Source organism: Bos indicus, chromosome 2 (assembly GCF_029378745.1).
Source record: "Bos indicus isolate NIAB-ARS_2022 breed Sahiwal x Tharparkar chromosome 2, NIAB-ARS_B.indTharparkar_mat_pri_1.0, whole genome shotgun sequence".
Lineage (NCBI taxonomy): Eukaryota > Metazoa > Chordata > Mammalia > Artiodactyla > Bovidae > Bos > Bos indicus.
The window spans coordinates 118,624,548-118,641,369 of NC_091761.1; the positions used below are offsets into that span (position 1 = coordinate 118,624,548).

The 16,822-nt window shown below is 57.3% G+C and overlaps 1 protein-coding gene across 2 annotated transcripts; it reads left to right on the plus strand.

Moving 5' to 3' along the window:
- The first annotated feature begins 278 nt into the window (after window positions 1–278).
- ITM2C (integral membrane protein 2C) lies at window positions 279–14,256 on the plus strand. Of its 2 annotated transcripts, XM_070773780.1 has the most exons (6): window positions 281–532; window positions 8,601–8,741; window positions 10,625–10,813; window positions 11,502–11,612; window positions 12,284–12,434; window positions 12,953–14,256. In XM_070773780.1, the coding sequence occupies exons 1-6, from the start codon at window positions 401–403 to the stop codon at window positions 13,042–13,044; spliced, it is 816 nt and encodes a 271-aa protein (XP_070629881.1). In that variant the 5' UTR covers window positions 281–400; the 3' UTR covers window positions 13,045–14,256. The 2 variants fall into 2 exon arrangements, with proteins under 2 accessions (XP_070629889.1, XP_070629881.1); XM_070773788.1 differs by lacking the exon at window positions 8,601–8,741 and having other exon boundaries at window positions 279–532.
- Window positions 14,257–16,822: the final 2,566 nt, after the last annotated feature.

The following is a 16,822-nucleotide window of genomic DNA, read 5'->3' on the forward strand; positions in this document are numbered from 1 at the left end:
AAGGCGGCGGCAGAGGGGGACAGAGTCCATGCCTGATTGGACGAATGGATGGATGCACGGATGGATGGATGGATGGATGGATGGACGGACTAAGTGACTGAGCGGTTGCGGGAACCTCAGACGTTCCCAGGTTGGAGCAGCGCGCCCGGCAGGGGTCACTGCGAGCCCCGACCGCGGGTAGGGGGCGCAGGCGCGGCTGGCGCCAAGGCCCTCCCTCGTGGGGGTGGGGGCGGGCCGGGGGTGGGGAGGGCTGGGGGTGGGGTTAGAGAAAAGGACCCGAAAGAGATCCAAACTTCCGGTGCCTGCGGAGAGCCGAGCGGCGGTGCTACAGAGAGAGGCTGCACCGAGTGGCTTTTGCTCGGGCGGAGGCTGCAGGGCGGACGCTCGGGCCGGCGCAGCCATGGTGAAGATAAGCTTCCAGCCGGCGGTGGCCGGCATCAAGGGCGACAAGGCCGACAAGGCTTCGGCCTCGGCCTCGGCCTCGGCCCCAGCGCCCACCCCGGCCGCTGAGATCCTGCTGACGCCGGCTCGGGTGAGAAGGGCCGGGGATGTCCGGCGGCCGGGGGTGCGGGGGACCGAAGGTCGCCCGGCTGCCTCCGGCGACTGCCCGAGGCGAATCGGGACCCCGGCGTCTGGAGCGGAGGGGCGGGGGCTGGGAGTCCGGGATGGGTCTTCCCATCCGGAAGTGGGGAGGGGGCTTGGGTCCCGATATTCAGCGGCAGCAGAAAGCGTTAAGTCTGAAGAATCGGAGGGGGCCCGGTCGCTGTCCCAGGCGGGGAAGAGCTCCAGGTCTCTTCCAAAAGTGGAGGGGGGCCCTAGGCGCTGGTCCCCAAAGAGGGGAGGGGGCTGGTCCGAAAAAGTTCGAGGAATGTTGGTGGGGGGTATAGTCGTCTGGTTCCAATCAGGGAGGAGGGGCCGCGGGTCGAGTCCCCAGGTGGGGGATGGGAGAAGAGTTGGCCATTGTTTTCCCCAAAGTAGGGTGGTGGGTTGTGATTGGTGGGGAATAAAGGAGATGGGGGGTCTGGTGCCAACGAAGGGGGAGGGACTGTGGATTTCGTCCCAAACGGGAGACTGCTGGAGGGGGGGTGGGGGGCGAGGGGCGAGGGATGTACTGTTAGTCCGCACCTGAATTAGTGGATCAGAAAGTGATGAGACATGAAATGAAAATAAACCAGAACTCGCCTGGCCGCACGTCCGGGATTCGAGATTCGGGGTTGCGAGTTTGGGTGCCCTGATCCCACCCTACCCCAGGCCGCCTGGGCCTCCCTGCCCTCCTGTTCCTTCCTCTCCCGGCCCTCTGGAGCTCTGGGCTACCCCGTCCAGCCCGCGTTGCCCCGGTGCCCTCCATCCCTGAGCCTGCGCTTTGTGGAGGCGGACCTCGGTGCACCCCGCCCCCGCCAGCTCCCCTCCTCCTCTTTCCCTCGGGCCTGGGGTAGAGGAGGCATTTCCGCCCGTGGAATACTGTCTGAGCTGCGAGGAGTCCGACCAGGGGAGGACCCAGAGGGGCCGGACGCGTGGCGGGCGAGGAGGGGAGGGAGAGCTTGGTTCAGTCTGGCTCTGGAGTGGCCCCGGCAAAGGTGTCTACGCCGCCCATCCCGTTGCTGGCTACTGGGATGTCTTCCTCAGCACCAAGGCCCCTCCCCAAATTGATGGCTCCAACTAAACCTTGCTAGGGTATGGCAGGCCAGGTGCTGCAGAATGACCTGTGCCCTGGGAGAAGGGGACACAGGAGAGGGTGGTCAGAGGTGGGTGTCACACACCTGAGCAAAGATTGCCTGAGTGCAGAATTCCAGGAAGAGCCTTGGCGAGCTCCCCTGCCCTGGCGTGGTCACTGCGGCATCAGTAACACCCGGGCTGGGTTGGGGGGTTTGCTCTGCAGCCCGGATCAGAGCAGCTCCGTCTTCTGATGCTTGGATGGGAAGGGGACATTTCCTATTTGAAGGCCTGGCCTGCAGCTTTTAAAGTTTGCAAGAGGCTCTTTAAACCTCCTTCCTACCCACTCTGCCCCCAGAGAGTGCAGGACGCTCACCCCTTTCTTCTCCCAGCTGCTTCTCCCAGAGCCAGGTACCCAGCTGAGGCCTGGAAAACTGGACCCTGATGCCCAGAGCTACAAGATTCAGGCAGGAGGGAGGACCAGCCAGACAGTGGGAGGATGCAATTCAAACTCCATCAGAAGGTCTGCCAGATTTCGCAGGAGCCGCACATTCTCCAGTGGCAGCCTGCTTGTGGTGTCGGGAGGGATGGCGGATGCCAGCATCGCCTTGGCAGTATCTGACATCCAGCTTCTGGCTCCCAAGTCCAGTGTCCTCTCTTCCCCCTCACCCAGCATGAAATGGAAATATCAACATCTTCTTCCCTGGGGGCTGTTTGCAGTGGCCTCGAGCCTGCTGAGTGTGCTTCCCTTACCCCAGGCAAACCTTGTTAGTTGGGCAGGGTCCCCTCACTCTTAACTGGCAAGGGGGAGCCATTGGGCCCCAGGAGGAGGATTAATACCCCAGTACCTTTACATCAGATCTGCTTATTAATAAACTTTCACAGCTTCTCAGCCCTGAGGGGTCAGGGGAGGCTTTTGGGTGTTGCATGTTGGCTCTGCCAGTCCCCTGATGGAATTGGAGCCTTGGGAAGAGAGTTCACTTCTGTGAACCTCTTGTGGCCTTAACTGGCCAGTGGGCACACTGCCCCCACATCCAGTCCCTGATGTAGAGCAAGCCCCTCTGCCATGGCCACCCCCTCCCTCTGCATGGCCACCTGCCTCACAGTAAGTTCAGGAAGCGCCCAGCATTTACAGTAGCCCAGGACAGCATGAGCAGGGACTGCTTCACCAAAACAGGGCATTTGAGTTGGTCCCGTGCTGATGGGTTGTCAGAATGTGGAAGTGTTAGTTACTCAGTCTGTTATAGCGAGTGTTCTTCGTTCATTCTGACTCTTTGCAACCCCGTGAACTCTAGCCTGCCAGGCTCCTCTGTCCGTGGGATTTCCCAGGCAAGAATACTGGAGTAAGTTGCCATTCCCTTCTCCAGGGGATCTTCCTCACCCAGGGATCTAACCTAGGTGTCCCGCATTGCAGGCAGATCCTTTACTGTCTGAACCACATGGGCTGTGGAAAGCTTATTAGAAGGTCTTTTTTGGCTGGGGGTGACCCTGGAACCATCCCTGGTCACTGAACTGAATCAAAAATAAGACTTAAAGCCTTGGAAGGACCAACTGATGAACAGAGGCATTCCTGAGTGCCTCTGCCCCATGAAGCCACTCTCTAAGCTGTCACAGTAAAATGTCAACCTGAGTGCAGGCCCCCGGGCCCAGGCTAGGGGTAGTGGGCCCTCGCTGTGGGCCTCCCTCTGCTTCTCTGCAGAAAAGTGAAACAAGGAGGATTTTGTCCCCAGACCTGCTGCTGGAAGGAAGCGCCTCGGTGGGGCCGGGAAGGGATGGGGGTGGGGGCCCATCTGGGCCTCCAGCTGCCCACCCTCCCCACGTGGTGCTTGCCTCTGAGATAATGAGTTGCCTGCACTGATGGGCAGCTGGCCAGAAGCCAGCTCGGAAAGTGGGCTGGACGGGAAGCACCCCTCTTAGCACCCTCTGGCCAGCCCTATGCCTCTCAGCCCACTTCCCCTCTCCCCACCATCTGCCTCTGTCTTTGCTCACCCATGTGTTATACACACGCACACGCACAGAGCCAGGTGTGGGCATGTACAGGAACGATTGGGCTGGGGGCCTCCAAGAGGGGAGAAGTGAGGTCAATACAGTCATCTTCTCAGTGCTGTAATTTTCTCCTTGGCTTTGGCCTTTGATTAATGTCACCCCCTCCCCCAGCCCACATACCTGGGGATCAGATTTCACTTTCCACCTCCCGGCCTCAGGTCCTTGGCAGGAAGGAGCTGGGTCTCCAGGAGTGGGGTGAGCGTGGGGGGAGGGTCCCCTAACCAGCCCAGAGGGTGGAGCAGGGCTCTGCATCCTCGGGTCCCAGGGCCCCCTCCCCACCCACCAGCCCCGTGGGCTGGGCTAAGAGGACCTCCGTGGCTGGGCGGTCCTGCCCCCAACCCCAGGCCTTCCCTGAGGGGCTCTGGCATCTGGGCTTGGGCCACGGCGACTTTTTTCTGCTTTCTCTCTCCTTTCCCTCTCCTCTTCGTACTCCCCTCAGCCCGTTGGTCCTTGCATGTTTCCAGGCTGTCAGCAGATTGCCACAGAGGATGAGTTTCTCTTACCAGAAAGAAAAAAATGTTTCTGGTGAGACCAGGGGAGCGCAGCCAGTGCCTGGCGAACCGTGTACCCCAGGAGCGCTCTGCCGGCTCTGCGTCTGTCTTCCCCAGCCTTTGTTCTCCGGGGTCTCCCCTTGCCTGTCGGGAGCAGAACAGGAGAGCAAATGAGCAGAGCAGAGGGCTGTGGAGAGTGTTCTCGGCCCACACCCTTCCTGGGGCAGCAGTGGGTCCCTGGGCCACCCTGGGTTTCACTGATGGAGGGTTCACGACTAGTCTAAAGCATTCACCCCGCTGATGTCTGCACTTCTGAGCACAGCTCTGCGAAGAGGCCCAGCCCCCTTAGCCCTGCGAGGCTTGTTTCTCTCTCTCACCCACACACACAGTGTCTCTCTCACTGGTGGCCTTGTCTCTGTGATCTGCAGCCTGGGAAAGAAAGATGCTCAGGAAGAAGGAATGATGCTGGGGAGGTGAGGGTGGGGATCCCGGCCACGGCCGTCGGCCTGCGCCCACAGTGGGTGCATTTCTGGCTTCCCTGCCACCCTCCTCCGCGCAGCCTGCAACTGGAGTTTCATCTGCTTGCAGCTATTCTGGACATTGTTACTGAGGGAAAGTCGCTGGGAGCTCTCTCCATGAGCCCTGGGGCAGGGGATTGGTGGCGGGGGTTGGGGGGAGGTCTTCTGAGTTAATGCTTCAGTTGGCTGAGTTCCTCAGACTCTTGAGGCCCTGGCTTTGCCAAATCATTTAGTGAACACTACCGTGGGCTCCGTGAGACATGCCGGCCGAGGCCTGGGCCCCTCTTGGGTCCCAGACACGTGGCCCACATGCTTCACACAAGCGCACAGTGAGGCCTGTTGCCCAGGACGCCCAGCTGCTGTGGAAACTGCCTTTTCCTGCTTCCTGGAAGCCCCCCCAAATCCCTGGCTGGGGAGTAACTGCTCCATATGAGGGCAGGCATTCTCCTGGAGCTCCAGCATGACAGGTGAAGCAGCTGAGGGTGGGGGTGGCGACTTCAGGAAGGACCCTCCTCAGCCGACATCCTGGGTGCACTGAGCAGTTAGGATCCTAAGGGTGAGGCCCTGGGTTCTGGCCCAGGCTCCCCAGAGGCCTCGGAGGGCGGCCCACCCCTGTGGGGCTTTACCTCCCAGTGCCTCTGTCTGGAAGCTGGGATACCAGCAGGCTCTGGGTCTGCTCTCCCCAGTCGCCGCTGCTCAGCCATGTTGCTCCTGGGGAGTTGGCCCCCGGAATGCCAGGGCGGAGGGGTGTCAGGTAGGGAGGGGAGCAGGGCGTGAGCCACGGGTGTGCACTCAGGACCGTTAGTAGGGGCAGGATGTGTGTGTGTGCTCAGCCATGTCCAACTCCTTGCAACCCCATGGACTGCAGCCCGCCAGGCTCCTCTGTCTGTGGGATCCTCTAGGCAAGAATGCTGGAGTGGGTTGCCATTGCCTGCTCCAGGGAATCTTTCCAACCCAGGGATCAAACCCGCATCTCTTGTGTCTCCTGCATTGGCAGGCAGGTTCTTTACCACTGTGCCACATGGGAAGCAGGATCGGGAACCACTGTCCACATCTGGGAAAGGTGGGGGGACCGTCCCAAGCCTTCACAGGGACCTCCACAGAGACATATGAGGACATGGGCGTGGGGCATCAAGGGGTCCCGGCTGGAGACTGTCCTTCTTGGCCACACTAGCCTGGCCTCACTTTCCTCTGGGGCCCCTCCTCCCTTGCCATCCTTAATGACCTCTCTCCCAACCTCGGTGCCCTACCCAGCCCCTCCCCCAGGCACCTGCCCCAACCAGGAGCTGAAAGGCGGCTGTAAAACTGGTAGGCCTCACCTTGTTCCTGAACTTCAATTATGGACAGGCCCCCACCCCGCTCTTGCTTTATAACCATTGACTTTTTTGTTGTTGTTGGGTGGTTTTCTGTTTGTTTGTTTGTTTTTAAGCAATTCTCACAGGCTTGCTTTTGCTTCTCTGGAGCAAAGCATGGCCACAGTGCAGCCTCGACAGCTGGCTGCGGTGGTGGCCCTAAAAAGGAATGGTTTAGCTGATAAAGACCTGCTATTTTTATCTAACACTTGATCCTTTTCAAAGGGCTTTCAGGGCCTGTGTCTCCTTTAATCCCAACAAAACCCTGTCAGAAAGAGTCTGTTCACATTTCACAGGAGGACAGTCGGAGGGTCAGAGGCTCCCTTACACGTGCACGCGGCCCCTGCTGGGGGCACCTCTGGCTTCTGCAGCCCCACCCATCTCACTGAATACAAATGTTGTGTCCCCAGGGCAGGATTTGCAGGGGGGTGTGGTACCTGGCCTATCTTTTGGGTCACCCACCTTTCCTGGGGACCCACTTAGGATGGCTGGAGCTCCTTGGGTGGCTTGTTCCTGTGAGTCACTCGCCAAGCTCAGCCGTTGGTCACCCTGTCCTGTGCTGATCCTGGGAGCCCATTGGAGAGTCAAAGCCCTTGCAGCCCCCTGCCCACTGCTGGCAACTGTCCTGTGGGCAGTGGCCACATGCACTAGTGACCATGGTCAGTGCTGCCAGGGAGCCCCGGGGTGCTGGGGAGAGGCCAGCCAGGCGGGTGGTCTCACCAGGTGCTTCTTCGGATCACAGGGACCCCATAGTAGGGCCAGGGTGGGGAGAGGCCCCAGGCTGCAGATAGCCCAGCCTGTGAGGGGGACGGGATGGGCAGGGGCACCTCTCCATCCTCTGTCTCCATCCCAGGGTGCTGGAGGCAGGGGGGTGGGGTGGGGGTCACTGGCCTGGTGATACGTGTGCCTAGAGATGGGGGTACGTCTTTCAAGCATTTACTATGCCTGCAACGTGGGACACCAGGGTTCCATCCCTGGGTTGGGAAGATCCCCTGGAGAAGGAAATGGCAACCCACTCCAGTACTGCCTGGAAAATTCCATGGACTGAGGAGCCTGGTAGGCTACAGTCCATGGGGTCTCGAAGAGTCGGACACGACTGAGCGACTTCACTTTCACTTTCCTGCAGGAAAGGTGTGGGGAGAGGGGAGAGCCCCAGGCAGGAGGCTTCACCCGGCCCCACAGGGGACGCCCTTCTGCTCTCTGAGGCCTCGGTCCCACCCTCCCATGTGCCCCAAGCACAGCAGGCCTGCACCCCACCCCTTCCAGGCTGAGCCCACTGTATGCACTTAGTAAGGGCCTGTCCTGGGCAACTTCAACCTGAACTGTGTCTACACTCCCAGCCACTTGGCTGCAGGGTGAAGAGTGGAAGCACACAGAGGGCTAAGCAGACAGTGAGAGGGTCCGGGCTCTGGGCCTCCCCTCTGCACCCCCAACTCTGCCTCAGCTCCCCGAGGTTGGGGGTGGAGCGGGGTACCGGCCCCTACACTCACCCAGCTGCGTCCGAACACCATAGAGGCAGGGTTGAATGGTGGACCCTGGAGGCAGAGCCAGGCCTGGGCCTTCACGAGGTCTCCAGGGTGAATGAGGCCTGGGGTAGGGCAGAGGTGGCAAGGATAAAGAGGAGCGATGGCCCAGGCCACACAGCTGGGTAAGAGCCCCAAGTCACTAGACTCTCAGTCCAGTACTCTGGGGAGAGCAGGGTTTCTGAGTTACACACCCACCTCCAACTGCTGGCCCAGACGGGTGTGGACCGGAGTTGGGTCAGGATGGTTTACTTCTTGGCAGCCCTGTAACTACTTGTCCCGAGCCGGGGCCTGGCTCCCCAGAGAGGGTGTTTCCAGGAACCTCCTGCCCTGGCCGCCACAGCCACGTTTCCGTCCTGGCAGAGGGGCCCTGGCTTCCAGAAGCCTCTAGACTCCACCCCGTGGGCTCTGCTCCTGACAGCCTGCTCCACACCAGTGCCCGGTGATTCCATCGCTGCCCAGCAGACTGCTCGCTGCCTAAGGTGGCCAGAGGGGACAGGCATGCATGCCCATGCTGGGGGCCTCCTAGAGCCCTGTCCCCACCAGTGAGCTACTGGGAACCTCCTTGGTCCAATGCAGTGGCTCCCAACCTGCCTGGTACACCCTGGTTCCTACAGGTTCCGAGGCCCAGTGTGGTCATCAAGGTCACATCTGTGCTTCCCCCCCACCACCATCCCCAGTTTGAAAGAATCTGCTGTGGTCACATCTGGTATAATGAAGAGGACTAATAGCATAGGGGCTTCAAAATACTCTTGCCGAGTCCCTATGGGTCATTTTACGTGGCTTCCAGGTGGGGCTCGGTTTCTCTTTAGAGGGAACAGCTGGGGGCCTGGGGATGCTTCCTTTCCTTCCAGATGATGCTCTGTGTGTCCTGAGCATCGCCCTCCCCCGCCTCTGCTCCCCAGGCTCCTTGCCAGCCAGCAGGGTAAGGCCTCACTTTGGGGAATGGGGGAGGCGGGAGGGATCCCCAGCAGACGTGGGACCACCATGAGGCTGACCCTGCACTGCCGTCCGCAGGAAGAGCGGCCCCCCTACCAACGCTACAAGAAGGGGGGCTCCGTGGGCGGCGTGTGCTACTTGTCGATGGGCATGGTCGTGCTGCTCATGGGCCTGGTGTTCGCCTCTGTCTACATCTACAGATACTTCTTCCTGGCTCAGGTGAGGTGGGCAGAGGGAGGTGGGGAGAAACAGTGGCCTTTAGAGGAGGAAGTGAACACCCCACCTCCCAGGTGGGAGGAGTGCCCCACAAGCCTAGAAGATTCGCAGCCTCCTCCTCCTCCTCCCTGGTCTGTCCACGAGACAGGACTGGGGTCCCATCCTCTGACTGCCGTGGGGTCTGGAGGAGTGGCCTTACCTGTCTTTTTGGACACATCTATCTGAAGCTGACAGCTCTCCTGGGAGTACAGTCCATCATGGGGGAGCCAGGATTAGCATCTGGGCTGTGAGGCTGGCAGCCCCTTCCCACAGTGACCCCAGAGCATCAGCACCAGAAACTCGGGGTGCAGCAGAAACCAGAACTCTGCAGGCCCTTCAGAGCCTGGCCCCCTGTGCCCTGCAGGTCGAGCTTCAAGGAATTCCCATTCTGTGCCTGGTCATCTGGGCTACGACCCATGAAAGGTGGAGGGTGGCTTACAGAGTCAGCTCCGCCCCCTGTTAGGGTGGCCCCCGCCCAAGATCACACACCGTCATCTGCTCGCCCAGGCCATCTGGGCACAAAGCTGGGCCAGAGACCTGGCCATGGTCACAGCAGCCTGTCATCTGCCTGGGGAGGGAGGCCGGGCCCCCAAGTTCTCGGAAGGGAAGGTAGTTCAATGAAAGTTTGCTTAATGACCATAAACATAACAACATGGGGAATCTCAGTGACCAAAAGGCTGGGAATTGCCAGTCGCTTATGACCCAAGTGGCCCCTTCCCACCCTCAAGCCCTGGGCTTTGACTTCCTCGTCCCCCAGTTTCTCTAGGGTGGAATTCACTGAAGAGCTTGCAGTCCGGGTGACTTTCCCCTTAAAACCTCAGCTCCCGCACACCCACCCACTTCCCCTTTTGTTTGGCATCCTCCCCTCCCCCACGACCTGCTTTCCCCCTGGTTCCTGGTTTTTGCTTTCTGGGGCCTTTTCCTGTTGCAGCTGTGCTGCTGTCCTGGACTTCCCCTCTGATTGCAGCCCCAACTCATGCCTGGTTCTCAGGGCATGGGGAACCTCAGAGCAGCCTCGCGCCTGCGCCCTGGGACCCCTGGGACAGTATGATTCATGTGTGATGATTCACCCTCCTGGGAGAGCACAGCTGAAACAGAAAGGGACATCTGCCTGTCATGACCTGGAGGAGCCAGAGGGGGGCCCCCCCCCCCCCCCCCGCCGCGGCCACCAGTCAGTCACGTGGCCTCGGTTGCACCCGGCCACCTCCCTTCCCTTGTTGATGGAATGATAAGCGGGCCCTTCAAACGGGGGACACCGCGTTTATCAAGGTTCCTCAGGAGGCCCAGGTCCGGGGAGGTGGTGGGGCTTGTGTGAAGTTGAACACAGCTTGGGGAGGGGCAGGAGGTGGGGTTGCCACCAGCATCTGATAACAAGGCTGCCTCTCAGTCCCTCCCCCTTCCTCCTGGCCCTCCAAGGTCTCCAGGGCCCCCTGCAGAGGCAGCAGGAAGGGTGGGCGGGCACCCCCTGGTGGCAGTGGAGGGTGGCATCCCACCCCACCCCAGGCTCTGTCTCGGGTATCTGTCCTCCCACTGGCCCATCCCCTTTCACTGCCATAGACTCATGGACTTGGTGGGCAGAAGGGGTCTAAGGGGTCACTTTGTTTTACAGATGAGGAAGCTGAGCCTCAGCGAAATCATCCTCCTAGGAACTGGCACACCTGGCTCACCCTCCCTGACTCCCGTGTTTCTCAGTTTCTGCATCTATGAGATGGGCATCCCAGCCCTGCCCTTCCCGCTTCCCCAGGCCTTCAGAGCCAGGAGCGGTTGGGCAGGCAGCAGGGGCCTCGCGGAGGGCCCTGTGTGACCAGGTTGTCTCTCTCTCTCGCCCCGCTCCCCACCTTGCTCAGCTGGCCCGAGACAACTTCTTCCACTGTGGCGTCCTCTACGAAGACTCCCTGTCCTCCCAGGCCCACACTCGCATGGAGCTGGAGGAGGACGTGAAGATCTACCTCGAGGAGAACTATGAGCGCATCAACGTGCCCGTGCCCCAGTTTGGGGGCGGTGACCCTGCAGACATCATCCACGACTTTCAGCGGGTGAGGCCAGCCAGGGCCCGGGGTGGGGCTGGAGAGCGGGCATCTGAAGGAGCAACAGACGTGAAGGGAGAATGCCCACACCCTTTGTACAAACTTGGAGTACATAACCATGCAGTACAAACTGTGGTGCAGACGTCTATGGTTTAGGTCCATCGGGGGTTTAGAGACCCCACCTTTATCACGTAGTTCTTGCGGTTATCACTGACTATGAACTCGTCATGGTTGATTTTCTCCTGGGCCACCTGACAGCTGCAGACACTGGCTCTCATGGGCAAGGCCAGTGTTCCTTTTAATGAGCTCTTTCCACGTTGACATCTTATCAAGATGCAGCACTCGGGGGTCGGGAGGAGCCGCTCACTAAGGGTCCCGGCTGTCCACAGGGGTGGCCGGACCTCCCAGGTTTGATGAGATACATAGTCGGGCATTACCCTGATTCTCAGAGCTCAGCTGTGTAACCTCCCGAGAAGAATCCTTGTCACAACTGAAGCATTTGATAGTGTTTTCATCTAGTAAGTGGAATCTACTATAGATACAGCCTAGGAAAGGAGAGCGGGAGAAGGGAGCCCCACCTAGATGTTGAGGAATCCGGGGTACATCACTGGGAGCACTGTGGGTTCACACCTCGCACAGCCCGCCGGGGCCAAGCCCTCACCTGCAGACACTGATGTGGCCCTTTCTTTCTGCTCAGGGTCTCACCGCTTATCATGACATCTCCCTGGACAAGTGCTATGTCATCGAGCTCAACACCACCATCGTACTGCCCCCCCGCAACTTCTGGGAGCTCCTCATGAATGTGAAGGTGAGCGGGACCCCGGCAGCGTCTTGTCCCTCCCTTGTCCCCCCACCACCATGAGACAAGGGAGATTTCTGGGGCCAGCAGGGATGGGGGGGCTGGGCATTGCTGTCAGCTGGTCCCAGCACCCTTAGTCAGTCCCTCTGGCTGCGGCTCCCTTCTCCCTCACACAGAGTCAATGCCTCTCCTTTCTGCCTCCCCAGCCCCCCACTCCTGCCTCCCTCACTTAAGAACCGAGACCAGCTTCCTTAGCATTCATGGCCGTGCCCCATGTTGCTCTATTGACAGCAGTGCAGGGAGGAGACCGGGGCCCTGCCTCGGAGGAGCACTTCCCCTAGGGTGGGGGGGCAGACTCGTGCGTGTGCGAGCACACGTCCACACACACACATGCCCACACTCACACGCACGTACACACACACATGCCCCCCACACACACACCCACATGCTCACACACATGACTCACTGGCAATGCAGGTGCAGGAAGTGCCCGGGGACATCAGAAGGGTGAGCCATGCGGTCTCTGGATGAAGGGGTGGGCATGTTGGACGGGCATTTCAGGTGCTGAGGGGACTCAAGTGAGCAGAAGGATGTCGGTGGGGGGAGGTCTGTGGGCAGTTGGGGACCCTGAGAGTTGGGCCCGGGTACTGACCTGGTGCTGGGCTGCTCTCCCTTTGCAGAGGGGGACCTACCTCCCTCAGACGTACATCATCCAGGAGGAGATGGTGGTCACGGAGCACGTCAGCGACAAGGAGGCCCTGGGCTCCTTCATCTATCACCTGTGCAGCGGGAAGGACACCTACCGCCTGCGGCGCCGGGCCACCCGGAGGCGTGAGTGGCCATCTCCACCCACCTTGGCCCCTGCCCTGAGCCCAAACCACGGCCCAGCTGAGCCTGGCCCCAGAGCTGGAGACCAGCTGTCAGAGAGCTGGGATTGCAGCAGCAGTAACGACAGCTCATGTTAACGGGGCACTTACTGCATGCCAGGCACTGCTTTACACTCTCTGTGTCCTCCTAAGGCAGTGTGAGTCGTCATCACCATCATCATCCTTGTCATCTTTTATTCTTGCTGTCCCTTTTAGAGATGAGGAAAGGAGGGGCGCAGACAGGTCAACAGACAGCCCTGAGATCACACAGCAGGAAGGTGGCAGAGCTGTGAGGTCTGACTCCGGCTACTGCGCTCATGCCATCTACTATGCTGCCTCTGGGTGAAACTGGGTGTCATTTCCTGGGCCTCCCCACCCCTGGTCCTGAGACCCTGCTCAGGCTCCGAGGCTGGTGGTCTTCGTGGCCCAGCCAGTTCTAGGCCAGGACATAGGTCTTACTAGACTTTCTCTGTTCTCTCCCAGGGATCAACAAACGAGAGGCCAAGAACTGCAACGCCATCCGCCACTTTGAGAACACCTTCGTGGTGGAGACGCTCATCTGCGGGGTGGTGTGAAGCCCCGCCCCCGCCCTCCAGGCCCCGCCCCCGCCCTCCAGGCCCCGCTCCATCTTCCAGGCCCCGCCCCCTCCCTCTTCCGTTTTCTCTTCCGGCCACTCTCTTGGCCCTCCTTACCCTGCTTAGCTTGTACTTTGGACGCCTTCCCCGTAGATGTGATGTTTCTCTCCCAATTTCTCTCCAGCCCTGCCCACCTCCTTGTACCAGAGCTGTGACCTCTCAAGGCCTCCCCCTTTGCTGACCTCTCAGGTGTGGGGGAGGGAGGGGACGTCCCAAGATGGTTTCTGTGACCAGCATCTTGAGGTCAGGTCCCTGGGGCCCTGGCCCACAGCGGCACTGGTGGCCCAAGGGGAAGGACAGGACGGAAGGAACCAGGCATGTGGGGGTTCTGGCGAAGAGAAGGGGTCGGGGGAGGGGGTGTGGAGTGGGGTTCAGGAACATCTGCACAGCTGGGAAAGGCCTAAAAGGCCTATTGCTTGCTTCGCACGCATCCCCTACTTTCCAGCTCTCAGACCTGAACTGAGGATGGAGGGAACGTGCCCAAGAATGGACCGCCCCCCCCCAGAGCACAAGGGAAGGTGGCTGTCCTGGGGCTGTCCCCAGGACTCTAGTCAGTGCCTTCAGCCCACCTGTGGGAGCCTGGAGTTTGGGGTGGGGGGTTCAGATAAGTCCGTCAAGCACAATCAATCTCCGGGTGGAACCAAAGAAGGAAGGAGCCAGGTCTGGGGGCGCTGGCCCCCCAGGAGCACATGTGGGGTGCCCACCAGCCACAGCCACAGAGCAACAGGGTGGGGGTGTCTTCTCCTGTCCAGGGGCGACCCTGCCAGCTGAGCACTGAGCAGGGATGCTCAATCCTTCGGAGAGAGGGGGGCTCCCTGCTGTCCCCGGGGTAGAGCTCTTGTAGGAAGCCATGGGTGGGTGGGTGGGGGGAGGGGAGGGAGAGCCAGCTGGTACTTGGGAACCCTGCCTCCTCTCTGGAATTCCAGTTCCCTCTGGGGGAATGCAGCGTTTCCTTTTCCTTCTCACTTTTGCATGTTTTTACTGATTGTTCGATATGCTAACCGTTCTCAGCCCTGAAGAGAAGGGCTCCGACACCTCCAGTCAGACTTTGGTGCTCTCTGGAGATGAAACTCTTGAAGTGCTTTGTATATTTTCTCAATTAGATCTCTTTTCAGGAGTGTCTGTAGAACAATAAACATCTTTGACTTCTGATTTTGGCTTGGGAGAGATGGGTGGTGGTGGTGGTGGTGGTGGTGGGTGAGGGGTGCACCTCCACCCTGTAGACTGGGCTTTGAGGGGGGTGCAGGTGGACATGCAGGAGACAGGCAGGAGAAGTTCTTGGGCCTTGACATCCAGCACTGCTCCATGGTTCAGCCAAGGAATGTAGGTGTCCCCTTCTTCCTTCCCTCAAGTCCTTACGTCACCCCGAACCAGGTGGATTCACCTATTACAGGCAAGGGAGGAGGAAAAAGCCGGAGATTATGCAGTTTGCCCAAGGTCAAGCTGCTTTTTAAGTGCCTATAAACCACCCGTTCAGTTCCACACGGAAGATGACATCATTATTGCTTGTCCTTAAGCACAAGAACAGTGTCATGTTCACAATTTCTGGGCAATTAGTAACCATCTTGGGTCTGAACTGAGGTTTGGTGTGAGTCACAGGCTCACATTCTGCAGAAAGGGAGGGGATGGGAGCTGTGGTGAGTGGAGCCCAGGGGTGTGACCCAGGTCCTACCCTGCAGACAGAATGGGTGCCTACAACCTTGGCTCACAAGCTCTGTCATCCTGTGAAGGATATAAAAGATTCAAATTCACGCAGACACGTGTTTGTTCTCAATTCCAAAGTCAATCTTGCAAAGGTGTCATGTCCTATTACAGTTCCCAATCTAAATGCAATGCAATCACAATTAAAACACTGACATTTAACTGATAGATTCAGTTCTTTCGGGGAAAGTAAACATGGTGAGTGCACAGGTAAATCCTGAAACGAGAACAGTTTACAGATGTAAAACATAATTTAAGAGTTTGGTGTAGCGAAGCAAAAGATCAGTGAGACACAATTGAGTGTCCAGAAGTTGACTTAAGATACAAGAGTTAGGTTGTTGACTTAAATTTAGGTTAGTGGAGGATTTCTGAGTTCTTTTTATTGGACAAAAATTAACAAAAAATTAACATCTTGACAAAAAATTAACCTGCATCCTACATCCTCTACAAAATTAATTCAAACTTTTTAGGCATGAAATGAAGCCATAAAAGTACTTGAGATGATTTAAAAGATCATCTTAGAGGAGGGCCATCTTTTTAAGCATGATACCCATGACAGTTCAGTTCAGTCACTCTGTCGTGTCCGACTCTCTGCGACCCCATGAACCGCAGCATGCCAGGCCTCCCTGTCCATCACCAACTCCCGGAGTCTACCCAAACTCATGTCCATTGAGTCCATGATGCCATCCAACCATCTCATCCCTTCTCCTCCTGCCTTCAATCTTTCCCAACATCAGGGTCTTTTTAAATGAGTCAGCTCTTCGAATCAGGTGGCCAAAATACTAGAGTTTCAGCTTTAACATCAGTCCTTCCAATGAACACCCAGGACCGATTTCCTTTAGGATGGACTGGTTGGATCTCCTTGCAGTCCAAGGGACTCTCAAGAGTCTTCTCCAACAGCACAGTTCAAAAGCATCAATTCTTCTGTGCTCAGCCCTCTTTATAGTTCAATTCTCACATCCATACATGACTACTGGAAAAACCATAGCCTTGACTAGACGGACCTTTCTTGACAAAGTAATGTCTCTGCTTTTTAATATGCTGTCTAGGTTGGTCATAACTTTCCTTCCAAGGAGTAAGCATCTTTCAATTTCATGCTGCAATCAACCATCTGCAGTGATTTTGGAGCCCAAAAAAATAACAGTCATTGTTTCCACAGTTTCCCCATCTATTTCCCATGAAGTGATGGTACCAGATGCCATGATCTTCGTTTTCTGAATGTTGAGTTTTAAGCCAACTTTTTCACTATCCTCTTTCACTTTCATCAAGAGGCTCTTTAGTTCTTCACTTTCTGCCATAAGGGTGGTGTCATCTGCATATCTGAGGTTATTGATATTTTTCCTGGCAGTCTTGATTCCAGCTTGTGCTTCATCCATCCCAACGTTTCTCATGATGTACTCTGCATAGAAGTAAAATAAGCAGGGTGACAATATACAGCCTTGACATAACTCCTTTTCCTATTTGGAACCAGTCTGTTGTTCCATGTCTGGTACTAACTGTTGCTTCCTGACCTGTATACAGGTTTGGACTAATGAAAAGTTAAAAATTATATGCAACAGGACATACCACAAAGTCAAGTTTTATAAGTGGCAAATGGGGGGAGATACTTGATTAATAGAAACATTGGACATAAGAGGGCTATTTTCCTTAATATGCTAAGTTCTTATAAATTGATATGAAAAATGAACAACCCAATAGATAAAGTAGCAAAGAATATGAGCAGGCAACTCACAGAGAAATACAAATGGATCATTGCTCAAACAGGAACAGATGTTTAATCACAGTTACATAGAAAATACAAATCAAAACTAGGGAGATACAATCTGCAATAAGTCTGGGTGTTTTTATTAATAAAAATATTTTTATTCTGAAGCATTTCATGCATTCAGATTATATCTGTGAATTGCCAGCATGTAAGTTGAAGCAGGCTTCCCAGGTGGCACAATGGTAAGGAATCCACCTGCCTTGGATTGAGTGTAGGCGACTCAAGAGGTGTGGGTTTGATCCCTGGGTTGGG